At 43.7% G+C, this 19,629-nt stretch overlaps 1 protein-coding gene across 6 annotated transcripts in view; it reads left to right on the top strand.

Annotated features, from left to right (window-relative positions):
- The window catches only part of P4HA2 (prolyl 4-hydroxylase subunit alpha 2), a 42,448-nt gene extending 24,913 nt beyond the window's left edge, over nucleotides 1-17,535 (top strand). For 4 of the 6 annotated variants that reach the window (XM_060177772.1, XM_060177777.1, XM_060177751.1 and 1 more), the window contains 8 exons: nucleotides 363-539; nucleotides 4,802-4,872; nucleotides 5,164-5,263; nucleotides 12,143-12,196; nucleotides 12,759-12,824; nucleotides 15,234-15,302; nucleotides 15,693-15,789; nucleotides 17,061-17,535. In XM_060177772.1, the coding sequence (XP_060033755.1) occupies nucleotides 363-539; nucleotides 4,802-4,872; nucleotides 5,164-5,263; nucleotides 12,143-12,196; nucleotides 12,759-12,824; nucleotides 15,234-15,302; nucleotides 15,693-15,789; nucleotides 17,061-17,131 (705 nt within the window). In that variant the 3' untranslated portion in view covers nucleotides 17,132-17,535. Of the gene's footprint in view, nucleotides 1-362; nucleotides 540-4,801; nucleotides 4,873-5,163; nucleotides 5,264-12,142; nucleotides 12,197-12,650; nucleotides 12,711-12,758; nucleotides 12,825-15,233; nucleotides 15,303-15,692; nucleotides 15,790-17,060 lie in introns of all 6 variants that reach the window. The other 2 variants (XM_060177781.1, XM_060177763.1) reach the window with 2 other exon arrangements.
- Nucleotides 17,536-19,629: the final 2,094 nt, after the last annotated feature.

Below are 19,629 nucleotides of genomic sequence, written 5' to 3'. Positions count from 1 at the left end.
GGATTCCAGTGTTTCCTCAAGAAAGCTCAGGTGTGGGGAATTCTCTCAGATTGTCCCATGCCCATGTCTACTTGATGCTGTCTATGTCTCTGTATGAAATATCTCCTCTGCCCCAGCCCTTCAGCCCTACTCACATTTCCTTGAAAGGGGTTAGGAATATCTACTGTCACTAGATTTGTAAATGTGAGGTATTCATGGGAGAGAAGAAACATTGCATGATTTGTGGGGTGTCATGTCAGTCAAGCTGGGAGATGTTAGTTTTCTTCTGTGGTGAATCAGGAGGAAGCAGCTGCTGGTCATGGAGTGTGGGGCTAAGGGTGAGGACTCACTCAGCTCTCAGCCTGTTCCTCTGTGCCCCTCAGACACCACGGAGACAGAAGAGGCTTTTCTGCAGGTATCACCATGGCAACAGGACACCACAGCTTCTCATCGCCCCCTTCAAAGAGGAAGATGAGTGGGACAGCCCACACATCGTCAGGTACTACGATGTCATGTCCGATGAGGAAATTGAAAGGATCAAGGAGATTGCAAAACCCAAAGTAGGTGTTTCTGCAGGTCCTTCTTGGGTCATTCATCCCTTGTCCCTTGGGCAGTATGTTAATTTACCCAGCTAGCCTTTGTCATCTGTTGGGGCACTGACGTGCTTCAAACTCCAGTTAACCTTGTGAGTTCATGGCTTAGTGCAGAGGAGAAAATAGAGGGAACTGACATGGGGCTTACTGGGAGCAGGAAGGCACACAGTGAGAAGTACAGCTTGTGTGTATTTAGGATGTATACTAGGTTTTTGCAAAGCTAGGTCCTATAGAACCCCTGGTTAGGATTACAAAAGAAATTATTGACTTGGAAGGAAATGGACATATTTACAATTTCCCACTTATTCATATCTTTAAATTTTTTTCATGTAAGCTCTTTCTATACACTTTTTATTAAGATGATTCCTATTTAGTATTTTTGTTACTGTAATTTCATTTTCTTTATTATATCTTTACAAGTTACATTGTTATATTAATTGTCTCACTTTAAACTGTCAGTTATAAAATATACATTTCATAGTGATAACTAATGCTCATTGATGTTTTAAGTGTGAAGGCCCTGTTCTGAGTGTCAAACATTTGCTAAGCTGTTACTCTGCTATTAATTTCACTCACCCACAAGGAGACTGAGAATTGTGCAGAGCCCAGCCAGTTCTTGAATTCTTGGCTTGTGGTTGATTTTCTTGGGTTTTCCAGGTAGTATTATCAATCCCACATAGGAAATTTTAAATTTTCTCTCTTCCAATGTTTATAGTCCTATTGTTTTTTATTATCTTACCAAACTGTCCAGAACTTTTGAAGAATCATTACAATAGACAGTTTCCTATGATACTTCAAAGCTTTGTATGCAGTTGGTGCCATCTATAAATAAATATAAATATAGTACATACTTTAAAAGTATTCTAATTGTTGCTCACAAGAGATTTGCTCCCACTTGATTCATTTTTTCCCCATTTTATTAGAACAGAGAGAAATTGAGAGGGGAGAGGGAGATAGAGAGAGTGAGAATGACACACTTGCAGACCTGCTTCACCACTTGTAAAGATTCCTTTCTGCAGGTGGGGACTGGGAGCATGTATTTGGGTCCCAGCACACCATAACCAGTGCTTAGCTGAGTGTGCCACAGCTCGGCCCACCTCCATTTGATTCATTTTTTTTTTAAATTTTTATTTATTTATTTTCCATTTTGTTGCTTTTGTTTTTTATTGTTGTAGTTATTATTGTTGTTATTAATGCCGTTGTTGGATAGGACAGAGAAGTGGAGAGAGGAGGGGAAGACAGAGGGGCAGAGAAAGACAGATATCTGCAGACCTGCTTCACCGCGTGTGAAGCAACTCCCCTGGAGGTGGGGAGCTGGGGGCTCAAACTGGGTGTGCTTAACCCGCTGCGCTACCACCCAACTCCCCATTTGACTCATTTTTAAAGTGTATGTATGTGTCAATTTAATTGAGGAAATGTTGCTTTAAGGACTGTTGTTTTCTCAGAGGTGTAATTTCATAGCTTCTCAATATTGTATAATCACACCTCACCCTCCCCAGAAGTGCTACTCTGCCGCCACCACAGAGTATTGGGTCTAATAACCCCTTACTACCCTGCTCTGTTCCCCACTGACATCTTTCTGATCCTCCTAGCTGCATTATCACCACCCTTTTCTCATCATTCATGATCAGGAGGGAGAATTTAGCTGGATCCTCATAATACTCTGCCCCCAATAGAACTGTAGTGGCCAGGAGCCCTAGCACTTGTGGGCAAACCTAAATAGGTTCCTGTTTTGATCCCTTGACCTCATCTTGAAACAACCTTAACTTGAGATACTAGGAGATTTAAGGCATAGAGTTAGTTAGTTCGTAAGTTAGTATCATCTTTGATATGACTGAGGGAGGATCTAGCCAGGTTGTGTGAATAATTAGAGCCAGATTCCTAGCCCTTTCCATTTCCGTATCAGTTCCATGGTTCTATTCTTTAGGGAAGAAACTCCATTTCTAGTTGCCAGGTGAAAGGGACACAGTTTTGATACGGTCTCCTGAGAGCTTACTCACTTGTCCCTAAGACCCAGGCACTGGATCATTTCTTCTCTCCCTCTCCCCGTTCCCCTTCTCCCTTCCTTTCCTGCATTCTTATGGACGCATGTGTGCATGGGTATGGCAATGGCAGCATGGGGGTAGGGAGAGAATGCTGGGAAAACTTGTGTTTGAACAGAAGCCATGTGAAGCACCAAACATGTTGGCAATGACAAGCTGTTTTCTTTCTGGAGCCTGTGAGGGACAGATGCTATTCTATCTTTGAAGTAGGGACTATGAGCTTAACTTGGCCTATGAGGAATGCCTGGCAGCTGCCTATGTGTCCCCAGTCAGCTTTCAAAATAGCCCTGTCTGTCCCTGGGAGCAGACCACAACTGACCAGAGCCTCCTTGTGAGCGTTAGGCCAATGCTGAGGCTCAGTATATGGAGGGATTCTGGCTATCGCTGTAGTTGTCATCAGGGAAGGGTCAGCATGAGTTGAAGTTTTGGAAAAAGTTCATAGATCCCTCAGGGAATCCTCCATCCTGAGGTAAACTGACTTATTTGCCAGAACTTGCCACAGCAGCACAGTATCCAGCCTGATTTATCCCACCTCCTGATCAGCCTTCTGTTCCATCAACTTCTCTATCCCTTCTGCCATTCTGCCCAGGCCACCATCACCTTGTGCCCTCACCTCTGTTCCCTCATCAGCCTCCTTCTCATTCTGATCCTTCCTTTGTCAGCTGTCCATGAGGTACCCACAGTGATCCTTTTTCCATTTGGAGTGCATACAGCTTTCCCTGCTTCTCACTGCCATGGACTTGAATTCAAGACCTTACTTTCATCTGCCTCTTGAACTTTTTCTCACTTCTTACCTCTCACTTCTAATCTTCAGATAGAGGGCCACACCCATTTTTACCTCTGTTTTTCTTCATTGCTCTTTCTCTGTTCCTGTAATAATTGTTCAGTTTATAAGCTTCTACCACTCTTCAAATCTCAGGTAGGTTATTATAGGAAACTATTTTAATTTGGCAGAGCTAGGACTTTGTACATGCATGGTTTCACTGTTCCTGGGATTACCTTTTTTAAGAGAGACATCACAACACTGGAAGTGTCTCAGTGTCTCCATGGCACTCCCGTGTGGCCTTGGAATTCTATCTAACCTGGTCTGTGCACCTGGAAAAGCATGAGCCCTACTTAGTGTGCTATCTTCTGTCCCTGTGAAACTATTCCTGACCCTACATGTTGAACTTCCACAGACATCAAACCTACCCAATTCCCCACTCTCACCATGCTGTTCTGTAATTACCCAGCTAGTTTTTTGTCCTCCCCTTTGTGATGCATGAGAGCAGTGGCCATGTCTTTAGTACCTAGCATAGTTCCAGGCACAGAGTGAGCTCTCACTAGGCACTTATTGCAAGTAAGGGGAAGTGCTGTTGGATTGGGGTGGCTGGGTCTCACCCAGGTGAGTTCTGAGGTTATTCTTCAACTAGAGCACTTGTACTGGCTCTGGGCGACAGGTTCTTCCTAGGATGATTACTGTGCTTGTTAGTGGAGACTAGAGCTGGGGGGGGAGATGATATAGAGAAGGGTGTGTGTGTGTCTGTCTGTCTTTGTGTGTGTGTCTGTCTTTCTTTGTGTGTGTGTGTTTGTATGTACATTTGTACCAGTGGCTTCCAGATAGCAGTTTAGTTAATTCAACTTGAAGAGTTCTTCCCCATTTGTCATCTGATATCACAAGGTTGCTAAAACAGTGAAAACTGTGCCAGCTATCTTGAATTCTTGCAGCAGGAGTGTTTGGTCAGGCTTCTTGGCAAAGGAAGCCACTGCGCTTCAGATGAATGGTGACATTTGACCAACTCAAGAGGAGATTGCAAGGTTGAGGCTCAGATAGTGGCTCAGTGTAAAAGTGGTGGGAGCTGTCAAGTACAATCCATTCTTAGGAGGGGGTGGTATGTGGACCTGGTGAGAGAGGGGGACTGACTAGACTGATGATGGGTAGACAAAACAGATTCTATAAGCAGCATAATTCTGCAGACAGCATGGACCTGGTGGGAACAATGAGAGGCAGCACAGTGGCCAGCTATGCCCACAGCTGAGCAGGAATGTCGCATACTCAGACTATTGTCCTGACCCAGCATGTAAGATCATGGAGCCTTAACTAGAACTACTTCTCTCTCACCCCCTCCCCCACCCCCAGATGACCAATTTGATCCTAGTCTTTCCAGGAATACTCAAGAAGAGTAAGTCTGCTCTCTTCCTTTCCAGCTTGCACGAGCCACTGTTCGTGACCCTAAGACAGGTGTTCTTACTGTTGCCAGCTACAGGGTTTCCAAAAGGTTGGTGGTGGTGGTGGTGGTGGTGGTGGTGGTGGTGGTGGTGGTGATGCTCAGGCCCAGTTACAGGACCTCCCAGCCCTTAACCAAGGGAGAGTTGGGTTTCTCTTGCGATCTACCACCTTCCCTGCTTGGAGCATTAACACCTTCCCTGCTTGGAGCACTCACCTGCCCCTCTTGGAGCACTCATCCTGTCTTGATTGTTAGCAGTGACTCTGAATTTGTAGGCAGGGAGAGCATAAGACCTTATCTAAACCTGCCTTTCCTTTATTTCTCTCCTTCATTATGGGCCAGCTCCTGGCTGGAGGAGGATGATGACCCAGTTGTGGCACGAGTGAATCGTCGGATGCAACACATTACAGGATTAACAGTAAAGACTGCAGAATTATTGCAGGTATGTATGACTCTTAGAAACTTGGGAACAGAAAGGGGATACTTCTGAGTAGATGATCTCCCAAGGTACCTGATACTGGGTCTAGGTAGACTTGGCCAATAAACTGTATGCCTGCACAAACTGTATTCTATGCATATGGAGTTACCTCACATTGGGAAGCCAGACTTAAGTATCTTTATTTTTTGTGTGTGTGTGTGTGTGTGTGTGTGTGTGTGTGTTAGAGAGAGAGAGAGAGAGAGATACACAGAGAGAGCTAGATACAGAGACATACTAGAGCCTCACACATGTGCAAACTCACTATGCCTGGACTGACTTTTTCATTCAGATAGAGGGAGAGAGAGAGGCATCACATCAACAGAGTGTCACATGGGGTCATAGTACCTGTCATGTGGTATTGGGGCTTAAATCTGGATCACATATATGAAAGACCCATGTCCTACTTGGTAACCTATCTATCCAACCTCGAGTATCTTCTCTGTGTCCAGTATCATGCTGTAAGTGAGGTGTCAGTGGTTGGCGTGGAAAGCCTATCCATGCCATTGTAACTATAGAAGCTGAAAACCTGAGTTGTTCGAAGGACGCTTCTAAGAAAGCTATAAATATCTTCAGAGGTCATAGTTCTGATGCATAGTCAAATGCATTTGGGGATATTTTGTGATATGTAGGTGCAAGTGAGAGTCCTAGGTCAGTTGACTGGTGAAGGTGGAGTGGAACCCTGGTTTCCTGCCTTTGTTTTGAAAGTGATTATGATAGTACATGGCAGATGCACATTTATAAGCTCTGACTAGACCTCTGAATGATGTGTACTCTCACCTTCTCAGTTCAGATTAACACTGACTGTGCTCAGTTCTGAATATCCAAACGTCTGAGTTGTGTTGTGAAGTGGTGACCTAAGACACTTCAGAGGCAATTCAATATATATATGATTATTTATTTATTATTTTAATGAGAGAGAGAGGTACAGAGAGATAGAGACCAGAACAGTGCTCAGCTCTGATTTACGGTGATGCTGGGAATTGAACCTGGACTTTGGAGCCTTACGCATGAGTGGGTTTTTTTTTTGTTTGTTTGTTTGTTTTAGCATAACTATTTATTTTATTTTATTCTTTAAATTTTATTTATTTATTCCCTTTTGTTGCCCTTGTTGTTTTATTGTTGTAGTTATTATTGTTGTTGTCGTCATTGTTGGATAGGACAGAGAGAAAATGGAGAGAGGAGGGGAAGACAGAGAGGAGGAGAGAAAGATAGACACCTGCAGACCTGCTTCACCGCCTGTGAAGCGACTCCCCTACAGGTGGGGAGCCGGGGTTCGAACCGGGATCCTTATGCCAGTCCTTGTGCTTTGCGCCACCTGCGCTTAACCCACTGCGCTACAGCCCGACTCCCTTAGCATAACTATTATGCTATCTCCCCAGCCCTTGGCATATTTATTTATTTATTTATTTATTTATTTATTTATTTTTATAGTCCTCTGGGTCTGCCTGTTTGGCCAGACATTCTTTGTACTTAAGAATCACATCCTTCACCTTTAGACTTGACGTTTGAGTCTGACCAGTCATAGGTTTCCTTAGTATTAAACTGAACATCACTTGGAAAAGATTGTCTTGCGTTTTACCTGCACATCCCCTAGCAAATCAGCATTTTTTCCCATTAGCAATTAAAACACCCTGCAGGTATTTTTATGAAAATTTCTTATACTTTTTTCAGTTCAACTCAGCTAGTGTTCTCCAATTTTTAGGTAAGTTCTGTAGGCAAGCACATCAACAGAGGTCTCTGCCACAACTTCCTTTCCCCCTCTTGTGTGGGAGAACACCCACCACCATTTCAGGAGCACAATGGTGCCTTCCTATAGGTATTACTGTGATTCATATCTTCCTAGAGAAGGTTATTTGTTTGCTTAACACGTCTGTTACAACCACCTGCATCAGTGTAAAGACTCCTGTGACCCGGATTGAGGATGACAATCTGCTTAATTGGTCCATTCTATTTTTTATCTTTATTTTAAATTTTTATTTATTTATCTTATTTTAAAATATATATTATTTTATTTATTTATTGGATAGACAGCCAGAAATTGAGAGGGAAGGGGGTAGTAGAGAGGGGGAGAGAGACAGAGAGACATCTGCAACACTGCTTTATCACTTGCAAAGTTTTCCCCCTACATGTGGGAACTGGGGGGCTCGAACCCAGGTCTTTGCTCTTTGTAACATGTGTGCTCAACCAGGTGCACCACCACCTGGCTCCTGTATTTATTTATTTAATACTGGATAGAGAGAGAAATTGAGAGAAGGGAAAGATAGAGAGGGAGAGAGACAAAGAAAACCTGCAGCAAAGCTTCACTACTTTGTGAAGTTTTCTCCCTGCAAGTGGGGACCAGGGGCTTGAACCTGCATTCTTGCACACTGTAATGTGAGTGCTTAACCAGGTGCATCATTGCCTAGCCCCTAATTGGTCCATTCTATACCTGGGCCAAGGGGCTGAGAAAAGTGGGTAGGACCTGTATCCCTCTTTCACACCTGACTGACTTCCTGGCTGCACCCTGTCTTGTACTCAACCTCAGAACACAGTATTGTTGGGGTCCAGGTGGTGGCACACCTTGCACATTACAGTGCGCAGGGACCCAGGTTCAAACCCCTGGTTCCCACTTGCAGGGGGAAAGCTTCACAAGTGTTGAGGCAGGGCTGCAGGTTTCTATCTGTCACTTTCCTTGTCTATTTCCCACTCCCCTCTCAATTTCTCTGTCTCTATCCAATAATAAATAAATAAATAAATAAATAAACAAACACAGTATTGTTATACTTCTCTGTCACAACCCCTGGATTCATCTTACCTGGTCTTTTCGGTATTTTGTAGTTCAGTTGATAAGGGAATCTAAATGTTCAAACATTCAGTAGCAGGGATGTTATTAACAATGGCACTTTTGGAACATACAGACCATTGCTTTCAGGGGGCTTAGATCACATTTTTGTTGGCTTTCTTCTTCTGGGAACTCTCTTGGCATTTCCTTTGTCAGCCAGTAGTGTTTAAAGCTTTGAACCATTGTAGTCTAGGGAAGAGGAACTTGGGTTTCAGCACTGCTTTCTAAGTGCTCATTCTACACGGAATGCTTGCAGCATAATAACTACCTAGAAACCGACAACAGCCTTCATTGGAGGACCTTTTGTGAATGCTGCAAGTTTCTGGAGAGGAGCTAGCTGTCGGCACTCTTTCAGCTGTTTGCTACATATCATTGGGAAGGACAAGTGAGATTTTACTATGCATTAAATGAAGGCCTGTCTGGCACAGGAAGAGTGCCTGTCTGGCACACTGCCAGAGTTTTCTAGGGTTTTGAAAACACTTCTGAGGTGATACTGCAGCCTCAGAGTGGTTCCTGTCAGTTTTCTAGCTCTCACTCTGACTTTAGCCTCATTAACATATTCATTCAAATGACTGACCCTTATGCTTTTGTAGCAGCCCATCTAGAGAATCAAGGATGACATCCTTCATAGGAATCAGTTTTGAGGTACAATTGATAGTTATTGGAAGTGTATGGGAACAGGAGTTTGCCTAGATGGTGTATCCAGTTGCTTCAAATCCAGAGATTTCCATGAAACTTGCATTATGTGGGGACAGGATTAAGTAGTACAGATAAAGTGTAATATCTTCAGCACCATGATCAAAACTGTTAAGAAGTGAACCAGCTATTATTGTAAAAATACAAAAGGGCTCCTTTTTCAGGGTTTATAAAAGTGGCAGATATATTAGGTTCTTTAAAAGGTCGGGTACAAATCGCAAGGACCTGTGTAAGGATCCCGGTTCGAGCCCCCGGCACCCCACCTGCAGGGGAGTCGCTTCACAGGTGGTGACGAAGGTCTGCAGGTGTCTATCTTTCTCTCCCCTTCTCTGTCTTTCCCTCCTCTCTCCATTTCTCTCTGTCCTATCCAACAAAGACTACATCAATAATAACTACAACAATAAAACAAGGGCAACAAAAGGGAATAATCAAATATAAAAAATCCTTTAAAAATAATAATAATAATAACCTTGGAGGCAACAAACAAACACAATCAGAGGTGGGAAAATAGACAAGAGGGAAAAGGCTAGCCAGCCATGTGGTCGTGAGTCCTCAAACACTGTTCACCAGCATTCAGCTTCCATGATGTGTAGGTCCTGGGAGAAGATAAGAAGATACAGCAAAGGGCAACAGGAAAAAGGAACAATTTCTGCCAGACTCTTTCTTAAAAAATTATTCTTCATGGGGGCCGGTGGTCATGCAGCGGGTTAAGCACACATAGTGCAAAGTGCAGGAACAGAGTAAGGATCCTGGTTTGAGCCCCTGGCTCCCCACCTGCAGGGGAGTCGCTTCACAGGTGGTGAAGCAGGTCTACAGGTGTCTGTCTTTCTCTTCCCCTCTCTGTATTCCCCTCCTCTCAATTTCTCTCTGTCCTATCCAACAACAACAATAATAATAGTAACAACAACACCGATAAACAACAAGGGCAACAAAAAAGGGCAAACATGGCCACTAGAAGCAGTGGATTCATAGTGCAGGCACTGAGCCCCAGCAATAACCCTGGAGGCCAAAAATAACAATAATAATAATTCTTCATGAGTTAAGTCCTATTCTACCTCTGTCATAGAATGATGTCAGCCTTATCACACACAAATGGCACAGCCTTCCTTTTGTTTATAGGCAGTAAAACAGCATATTTCCAACAAGCTATAGTGGGCTCTTTGCTGGCATATTGAAGCATAAACACTTATCCTACAAATGGGAATGTTATAAAATCATTCTATTCTGGGGCTGGCTGGTAGCACACCTGGTTGAGTGCACACATTATAGTATGCAAGGACCTGGGTTCAAGTCCTCCTGCAGGAAGAAAGTTTCATGAGTGATGAGGCAATGCTGCAGGTGTCTCTCTCCCTCTTTATCTCACCCTTCCTTCTCAATTTCCAGCTGTCTCTATCCAATAAAATAAAGATAATAAAAAATTTTTAAAAATAGTTCTATTATGCAGCTCTGATAGCAGCAGTGATCAATTTTTCACAGTTGTATTGACACACTGATCACAGTCATATTTAAAATTCTCCTTAAGTTCTCAACAAGTGTGGATCCAAAGTGGCAGTGGTGGGGGTGCTTGCAACGTTACTTTCAGCTACTCTAGCACTTCCCTCATTGAATGCACCCCCAGCCTTTGGGCCATCTGCTGACCCAGACATCCTTGTGTTTTTAACAAAATTTCTAGGTATTTTTGGTACTGGAGTCTTTAAGACTGAATTAATGAATGACAAAGTATTTTTCACCCATTGATTCTATTTATCACAGTGTGTGTGTGTGTGTGTGTGTGTGTGTGTGTGTGTGTGTGTGTGTGTGTGTGTGTGTGTGTTGGGAGGGCATTGAAGATGATGCCACCCAGATTTTGTACTTCACTACATTTGACAGATATTGTTTTGGCTCCAAAGGGACTTATTCTCTCTTTCTCTCATTTGCTTTTATTTATTTTTTATTTATAAAGAGGAAAGATTGACAAAACCATAAGACAAGAGGGTTACAACTCCATACAATTCCCACCATCAGAACTCCATATCTCATTCCTTCCTCTGATAGACTGCCCACTCTTGGCATGGTCCCAAGGTCATTATGGGGTGCAGAAGGTGGAATGTCTGGCCTCTGTAATTGCTTCCCCACTGAACATGGGCGTTGACAGGTTGATCCATACTCCCAGCCTGTCTCTCTCTTTTCTTAGTGAGGCGGGGCTTTGGGGAAGCGGAGTTCCAGGACACATTGGTAGGGTTGTCTGTTCAGGGAAGTCTGGTTGGCATCATGGTTTCATCTGAAACCCAGTGGCTCAAAAGAGAGTTAACTATATAGAGCCAAACAAATTGTTGATTAATCATGAACCTAAAGGCTGCATCTGCATCATTCCTTTGCTTTTATTTATCTCCATTGCTGCCAATTTTGGAAGCTCTCTCACCAGAATATTGGAATCACCAAAAAGGATATAAAAAGACACGAGATTTCAGAGCACTAATAACTGATCCCTGAAGGTTTCCAGGATTTCTATAAGACATAGCAACCAAGTGCTTCCAGATGAACATTGGTGGTGCTACTTGACCCATCAACTTCCATGTTGATTATGTACAGTTACGTACTTCATTGTCTATTTTGTCTCTCATATCTGCTAAATCTAAAATAACTACTGTGATTGAGGGTTTATGTTTTTCCTGCCTTCACTCTGATTGTACAGATTACCTAATAATGATACCTGATAGTTGTTGACACTGAGGCTCCTGCTGTGGGTGATGGCTCTTGACCATCCGGTAACTACTGTGTAGGTCCTGCTGCTATACTTGGATGCAGAAGTTCTCTGTCTGTCAGACCCCTAATGGATTGGAGTGGATGGTGCTCTTGTCAGTTTGACCAGAATAGCTTCTGGGCCCTGTTGATAGAGATGACATCAATACAAATAGATCTGAAACTAGTGGAAACAACAGTCTTAGTCATGAATGTATTGTTGACTTTGCTTTGGATTACCTTCTCTTTTTCTCCCGAGCAAAAGGGATCTAGGCCAGGTCCTATCTCAGGGGCTCCCTATGCTGTTCCCTGTGTGTCCCTGAGGGGCAAACACTTGTTCATAGTGGCCATACACTAGTTACCCATCTTGTTCTGTTTGGTAAACTACCTTTGTGCTGCAGCTATACTCCTGGACACAGCTGTGCATGTTTACAGCATTCGCTTTACATGTGTGGCAGGACATAGTAATTTTTCACCTTATAGAGATTGTTCTTGGGGACTCTGGCAGTTTGTTGGAGAGGAATCTAGGAGATATCCTTGGTGAACTGGGCTACACTAGGACTGTTTATGCTACTAACAAGATCCAATTTGTTATCTCCCACCAGGTTGCTAATTACGGGATGGGAGGACAGTACGAACCGCACTTTGACTTCTCCAGGGTAAGGCCTTACTCACAGGTGTTTTCAAAAGAGCCTAATCCTGCACACTTCAGGAATACTTGATCCTTCATATCAGACCCTCTTGCTTCACCATTTTCTTTGGGCCAGTTCTCTGTTACTGTTACTGGAGAAGCCCAAAGCTGAAACCGGTTGTGGAATGCAGTGTAACCTGAGAATATTCCCCTGTGATGGGGGGAGTTTTCCTGGCTACAGCCCTGTCATCATTATTTACCCTGGCTCTAAAGCAAAGGGCCTCCCCAGATCTTTATGAAAGCCATTCCTGTCCCTCTTCCCTTTGTACCTGGTCAGATTGTCCCTTGTAGCATTGGCCTTTAGTCCAGACAGCTGTATGGAGTATCTGCTTATTGTCTTCACTGGGCCCTTTTCACCCCATTCCTGTGGGTGGTGGGGGAAGTCAGTTGCAAATTTGGGTGAAAGTTGTTGTTTGTTGCAGAGACCATTTGACAGCGGCCTCAAAACGGAGGGGAATAGGTTAGCGACGTTTCTTAACTATGTAAGTATTGGGTCCAGGCCCATCTTTCATTCTCACTTAATTTTATAGAGCCATGAGCGAGATGCTTTCAAGCGTTTAGGGACGGGGAATCGTGTGGCCACATTCTTAAACTACGTGAGTATGATATGTGCAGCATGTGGCCTTAAGGGAAACCTGGGTCCTGACTGCTTTCTTTTTTTTTTTTTTTAATTTAATTTAATTTAATTTTTTTTATTTATAAAAAGGAAACACTGACAAAAACCATAGGATAGAAGGGGTATAACTCCACACAATTCCCACCACCAGGACTCCATATCCCATCCCCTCCCCTGATAGCTTTCCCACTCTCTGTCCCTCTGGGAGTATGGACCCAGGGTCATTGTGGGATGCAGAAGGTGGAAGGTCTGGCTTCTGTAATTGCTTCCCCGCTGAAATGCTTTCTTATATCCTCTCCCATCAGGCTGATATACTAACTGTTGCTTATTGGCTGAGCCCTTCTGGCCCTCAGCACACATCTTGGATGGAGCAGAGCTGTCCTTTCCTCTCTCTCTCTCTCTCTCTCTCTCTCTCACACACACACACACACACACACACACACACACACCCTCAGGGATATCCCTGGCTCCATCTTGATGCACCCAATGCTAGTTTGGACTTTTGGGATGGACTCCCTGGAGCATATTTTACTTGGCAGCAGGTTAGAAGGGGGCTGTGAGGCCCCCACCCACTCACCCCCAGATGAGACTGCCTTTATTTCCCCAGAACTTTGTGGCCTTTCTTCCACTACCTGTGCTCCAACTGCAGGCCCTTGGGCTTACCTTTCATTCCAGTAACAAGTTCCTTTCCCTAAGAGATACAACTCTAAGGAAGCGTAGAACCTGTCAATAACTGAGAGCAGAAACCCATGTCTAGTTTTTCCTTTAGTTTATTAGTTTTTAATAAAACTTTCCTTTTAGTTTATTTAGTTTTTTTAGTTTCTCACTTAATTTGTGTTTATTTTGCCACCAAAATTATTGCTAAGTCTCTACACCTGCATAATTTTACTGCTTCTAGCATATTCTCTCTCTCTCTCTCAGGGTGAGAAAGAAAAGGAGAGGGGGAGCGATAGAAGGGAAGATAACACTGCTCCACTACTTGTGAAGCTTCCCTAGTGCAAGTGTTTCCATGTGGTGACTGGGGATCAGATCCAGGTCCTTGCACATGGCACAGTGTGCACTCTACGGAATGAACTATCTCCCAGCCCTGACTTAATTTTTTATTGCGTAGTTATTTTATGCTGGAGACTGACATGCACATAATGGTGAAGAGAATCTATGTGGTCTTTCTTATGAAGTCTGATCTAATAAGAGAGGTTTACTTTAAACATAGGTAGCTGTTGGGTGGGGGTGGGGGTGGGGTGGGGGTAGATTGTATAATGTCTATGCAAAGAGACTCTCATCCCTGAGGCTCTGAAGTCCCAGGCTTAGTCCCCAGCCCCACCACATGCCAGAGCTGATCAGTACTCTGGTAAAAACCAAACAAACAAAACTATTTACCATGATGACAAGTGCTTTAAAGAAGCTGGCAGAGTGGAAATTAGTTGGTGGAACATTGTGGCTGGCAGAGAAGAGGATGTGTGGAGACCTGGAAGTGGAAAGACGCTTGGGATATTGGGAAAATGGAAGATGGTTGGTGTGGCTCAGAGGCAGTGTATGTGTGTTGTACATTGAGAGTGGAGAGAGTCTAGTGAAACTGACAGGACCTTGGGTTCTAGCAGAGGGTCTGGATTTGGTCCCTAGGACTGTAGGAAATCCTAAATGGTTTCATTTTATTTATTTACCATATATCTATTGAGTGCCATTCAATATGTCTAGTATGTGTCCTGTGGAAATACTTTAGATCCAGAGAGAGAGAAAAAAATTAGAAAAAAAAAAAGTCGTGCTTCATGCATGAGTTGAGACATGCTTTGTAAGCATGAGCACAGCCTCACTGACCTGGACCTTGCACTTCATTTAATCTGAGGCCTCATAATGGGGAGAAGTCAGAGCCTCTGGCAACTCAGAGCTCTACCTGCTCCCCCAGTTGGGGGCTGCTCTGGGAAGATGAAGTTCAACTAGAGCAGCAAGTTATCAGAGCCCATGTTGTGGGCTACGAATGGTGTTGGAAGCAACAGGGAGTTCTAGTCAGGGAAGTTTGGGCTTACACTAAGACTAGACTGGACAGGGATACATAGGAGGTTGGGGTAAGGCAGGCATTTTCTGAGTATAGATTTAAATTGTTCCCACCTGAGAACGCTGGGATGTGGTTCTGCTGCAGACCTTTGGCTCTCCAGAACCCACGGCACGGAGTTAGTCCAGATAAACCACACAGATTAATCCAGGGCGAAGGGATGGGAAGAACATGGGAAGAGTGTTTTTGACTATAGGATTGGTTGGGAGCAGAGCCACCAAGCAGTGCTGCTGATGCTCAGGAGAACAATCTTACATACGTTGTCATGACCTCTGTGACTTGGTTGCTCTGAGAATCATGGGTAGAAAAACCAAGCTCTGTGCCTTATATTTACAGATGAGTGATGTAGAAGCAGGTGGTGCCACTGTCTTTCCTGATCTGGGGGCTGCAATATGGCCTAAGAAGGTACGTTCTGGTTCTTATGGGTTAGAGGCAGGAGACTGCTTAGACTTCAGCCATGTCACCAAGTTCCATTTCATAGCCTGTTTGACTGCCACTAAGGGACTTTAGCCTTTTTCTGCCCGAATCCTTATCTGGCAACCCCAGGTTCCATCTGGTACAGAGGGAGGGGAAGGGAAGTCTTTTTAAGGGGAAGATGGGCTTCCAAACACCCACCCCAATGTGAAGAGGGGATCTCTTCTGGGTAGTTTCTCTGTTATTGGAATCCAGAAAGTTCTCCCTCTGTACAAGGGAAAATGGGGTATTTCTGTTCAGGGGATGTTCTGTGGTCCTTGGGGTCAAGTCTTAGGACCAAGCTCTAAGGCTGTTGTCTGACAGGCTGTCTCTTTATCCCAGGGCACAGCCGTATTCTGGTACAATCTTCTGCGGAGTGGGGAAGGTGACTACCGAACAAGACATGCTGCCTGTCCAGTGCTTGTGGGTTGCAAGTGGGGTGAGTAGTTTAAAGTGTTGTTGTCTTGAGGGCCTCTGCCTGGGCTTTGGTGGTTGACTTTAGACTAAGCTGGGTGACAACAGTTGCCAGTTTTTCCCAAAGCCAAGACTGTCTTTCTTTCTGAGCACCCCCCCCACACCTCCTACTCCCACTAACTGTTAGACCCATGCACCATGTAGTTGTCCACTCAGTTGTTTGTGCACTGAGACATCTGGTTGGGAACACTCTCAGATGCTCAGAGAGCCATGGAAGCCCTAAGGAAGAATAGCTGTACTAACACTATAGGTCCCAGGTATCTCCCCAGAGGAGTGAACTCTAGCAAGTGTTCTGAGGGAGGGCTGTAGGGGAGGACTGGAATCAGAGAAGAGAATGCAAGAAAATCCTACATGAGAAATCCATTGCCAAATCCATTACAAATCCATTGCAAATCCATAGATCGCCTTCATTCCTTGGATAAGGGGAGGCCTGTGGTCTAGGACCTAGGAGGTGAGGGTTGAGACTGGAACCAAACTACAGAGGCTGAAGTTTGAGTCCTGTTCTGGAAATAGCTGTGGTGTGAACCATGGGGAAGCTTAAACCACAGGATGCAACATGAAATGATTGCAAATTCTCCTTCCTGGATAATGTTGAGGATAATAGTGAAATAGTCATAGTTAATTAAGGAAATGAGAAAGAAAATGAGGCAGTAACTCATTTGAAGGGACAGTAACTGATTTGTGATTTAGCATGCCCTAGGAGATTGTGCAGTGGAAAAACACCTGACTTGTGAATGTAAAGTACTGACTTCAGTTCCTGGCATTGCATATGCTAGAGTAAAGCTCCAGTGCTCTCTTTTCTCTTTTATTAGTGGGGAAAAAAAACTTTAAAGAAATCTTGGGGCTGGGTGGTGGTGCACCTGGGACTTTTGACATACCTACAAGGTATTTCATATCTTGATATCTGTCTTACTACTTTTTCCACTTCCTTGACTCCCTTGTGGAGGAATCATCATGGTCTGTCCATTTTCTTCCTTGGATAGCTCCTCCTCAACTTTGTGTCTCAGTCCTGAGTCTCCTCTCTCCTATATGCAGGCATCTTATGTCACGGGTAGACCTTTGTACAATTATCTGTTTACACATCTGTCTTCCTCTAGCTCGTGAGGAATTGAGACTGAGACCAGAAGTTGGACTCATGACTGATTCCTGGGTCCAAGTTGGGGAGTCATCATGAAGGAGTTGTTAATTTTGACTGTTGAGCTAACAGATTGTAACATACTTTTTTTATATTCACAGTCTCCAATAAGTGGTTCCATGAACGAGGACAGGAGTTCCTGAGGCCGTGTGGATCAACAGAAGTTGACTGACATTGTTTTCTACTCTTCTCCTTCCTGTTCCCACAGCCCATGTCATCTTCAAGTTTAACATGACAGACATCTTTGTGTGTTCTAGTCCTTGTCAGGCTGGGTCTTGGAAGAGTGGGTGTTTGTTTGAAGCAGGAGAATAAACTGGGCAAGGTCATAGATGGCCTGGGTCTCAGCCTTTCTTGTCAGCCTGTATCACCTCTGCCACCCCCAAGGTTGGGGTCAGAGTGACTGCAGCAGAGTCAGGCTATATAGCACCTAATATGGTGTCACCATACCTCAAATGTTTTAGATGTGAGATGTTTCAGTGAACCAAAGTTCTGATAACTTGTTTACATGTTTATATGTCTTTTCTATCAATGTGGATTTAATCAAATAAATGAATAAATAAAATGTCCCTGCCAGAAGCCTTTTAAAAAATCCTTATTTGGAGTATTTTTTTTTGTAATTTTTTTATATTTATTTATTTATTTTCTCTTTTGTTGCCCTTGTTGCTTTTTATTGTTGTTGTAGTTATTGTTGTTGTTATTGATGTTGTCAATGTTAGATAGGAGAGAGAGAAATGGAGAGAGGAGGGGAAGACAGAGAGGGGTAGAGAAAGATAGACACCTGCAGACCTGCTTCACCGCCTGTGAAGTGACTCCCTGCAGGTGGGGAGCCAGGGGCTCCAACTGGGATCCTTACCACAGTCCTTGCACTTCTCTCCATGTGTGCTTAACCCACTGTGCTACCGCCCGACTCCTTGGAGTATTTTTTAAAAGACTTAAGAGCCTCACACATGTCAGTAAATATGTCCTACCTGATGAGCTAGCTCTCTGGGCAGTTGTACTACCCTGAACACACCTGGTCTCATCTCAGGTTCTGTAGTTTTAATTTTTGTAATATTTATTTATTCCCTTTTGTTGCCCTTGTTGTTTTATTGTTGTAGTTATTGTTATTGTTGATGTCATCATTGTTGGGTAGGACAGAGAAAAATGGAGGGGGGGAAGACAGGGGGAGAGAAAGATAGACACCTGCAGACATGCTTCACTGCTTATGAAGCAACTCCCCTGCAGGTGGGGAGTCAGGGGCTCCGGGTCTTTAAGCTGGGCCCTTTTGCTTTGCACCATGTGTGCTTAACCTGCTGTGAACTATCCAACTCCCAGTTTTAATTTTTATAGTGCATTCAGTTTAAAAACTATTTTACTTTATCTTTAATGAAAGGCAGATGCATATATATATAGAGGGGGGAGGGAAAGGGGAAGGGATAAAGAGGGGTAGAGAAAGGGGGAGAGGGAAGGGGAAGAGAGGGAGGGAGAGGGAAAGAGAGAAGGAGGGGAAGAGAAAGGGGGAGAGGGAAGGGGAGAGAGAGAGAAACCAGAGCACTGCTCAGCTCTGGCTTGGCCTATGGTGGTACTGGGAATTGAATTTGGAACCTCAGAACTTCAGGCATGAAAGTCTTTTACATAATTATGCTATCTTCCCAGCCCCAGTTTTTTTTGTTATGCATATTATAGGATACCACCATGATATTCTTACAAATGCCTTTTTTTCCCCTTTATTTGATAGGAAAGAGAGAATTTGAGAGGGGAGCCAGGAATAGAGATGGCGAAAAACAGAGATACACCTGTGGTACTTGTTTCACTATTAGCTTCCCTCCTGCAGTTGGGGAGCTTGGGATTCAAACCTAGGTCTTATGCATGTTAACTTGTGCTTAGCCTGGTACACCACAGCCTGGCCCCTGCCATTAGCATTTTGACATGATTCTTTGTGTACGTAAACACACACTTTTGTAGTATAGCTAGAAGTGGAAATGCCGAGTCTTAGTAGGCAAGTCTTCAGCTTTACCATGTAATCTGCTTCAGAGTAATCATGCAAATCTTCAAGGAGTAAATGAGAGTGTTTGTTTTTCGAACCTTCCTCAGTATCTGGCATTGCCATATTTTTTCATTTTAGCTAGCTTGTTACATGTGTAGTATTTCTAGTTTAGCATGGCCATTAATAATAATTGAATAACTTTTTAAAATGTTTGTTATCTCTTGGGTTTCCTCTTTAAGTGTCAAATCTTTGATTTGGGAATTTATTTTTAATTTTTTTTTAAGATTTTATTTATTAATGAGAAAGATAGGGGAGAGAGAGAAAGAATCAGACATCACTCTGGTACCTGTGCTGCCAGGGATTGAACTCAGGACCTCACACTTGAGAGTCCAGTGCCCCAGCCACTGAGCCACCTCCTGTACCACTATTTTTAATTTCTTTATTGAGGGATTAATGGTTTACAGTTGGCAGTAAAATACAATAGTTTATATATGTGTAACATTTCTCAATTTCCCACATAACAATTTAACGTCTACTAGGTCCTCCTGTGCCTTCATGTTCCAGGAACTGAACCCTCCCTCCCACCCCAGCAGAGTCTTTTACTTTGGGGCAATACACCAACTCCAGCCCAGGTTCTGCTTTGTGTTTTCCCTTCTGTTCTTATTTTTCAACTTCTGTGAGTGGGGTAATCCATCCCATATTCA

Source organism: Erinaceus europaeus, chromosome 2 (assembly GCF_950295315.1).
Source record: "Erinaceus europaeus chromosome 2, mEriEur2.1, whole genome shotgun sequence".
In the NCBI taxonomy this organism is placed as follows: Eukaryota; Metazoa; Chordata; class Mammalia; order Eulipotyphla; family Erinaceidae; genus Erinaceus; species Erinaceus europaeus.
The sequence above is the reverse complement of the archived record's forward strand: the minus strand, read 5'-3'. Positions and strand labels throughout refer to the sequence as shown.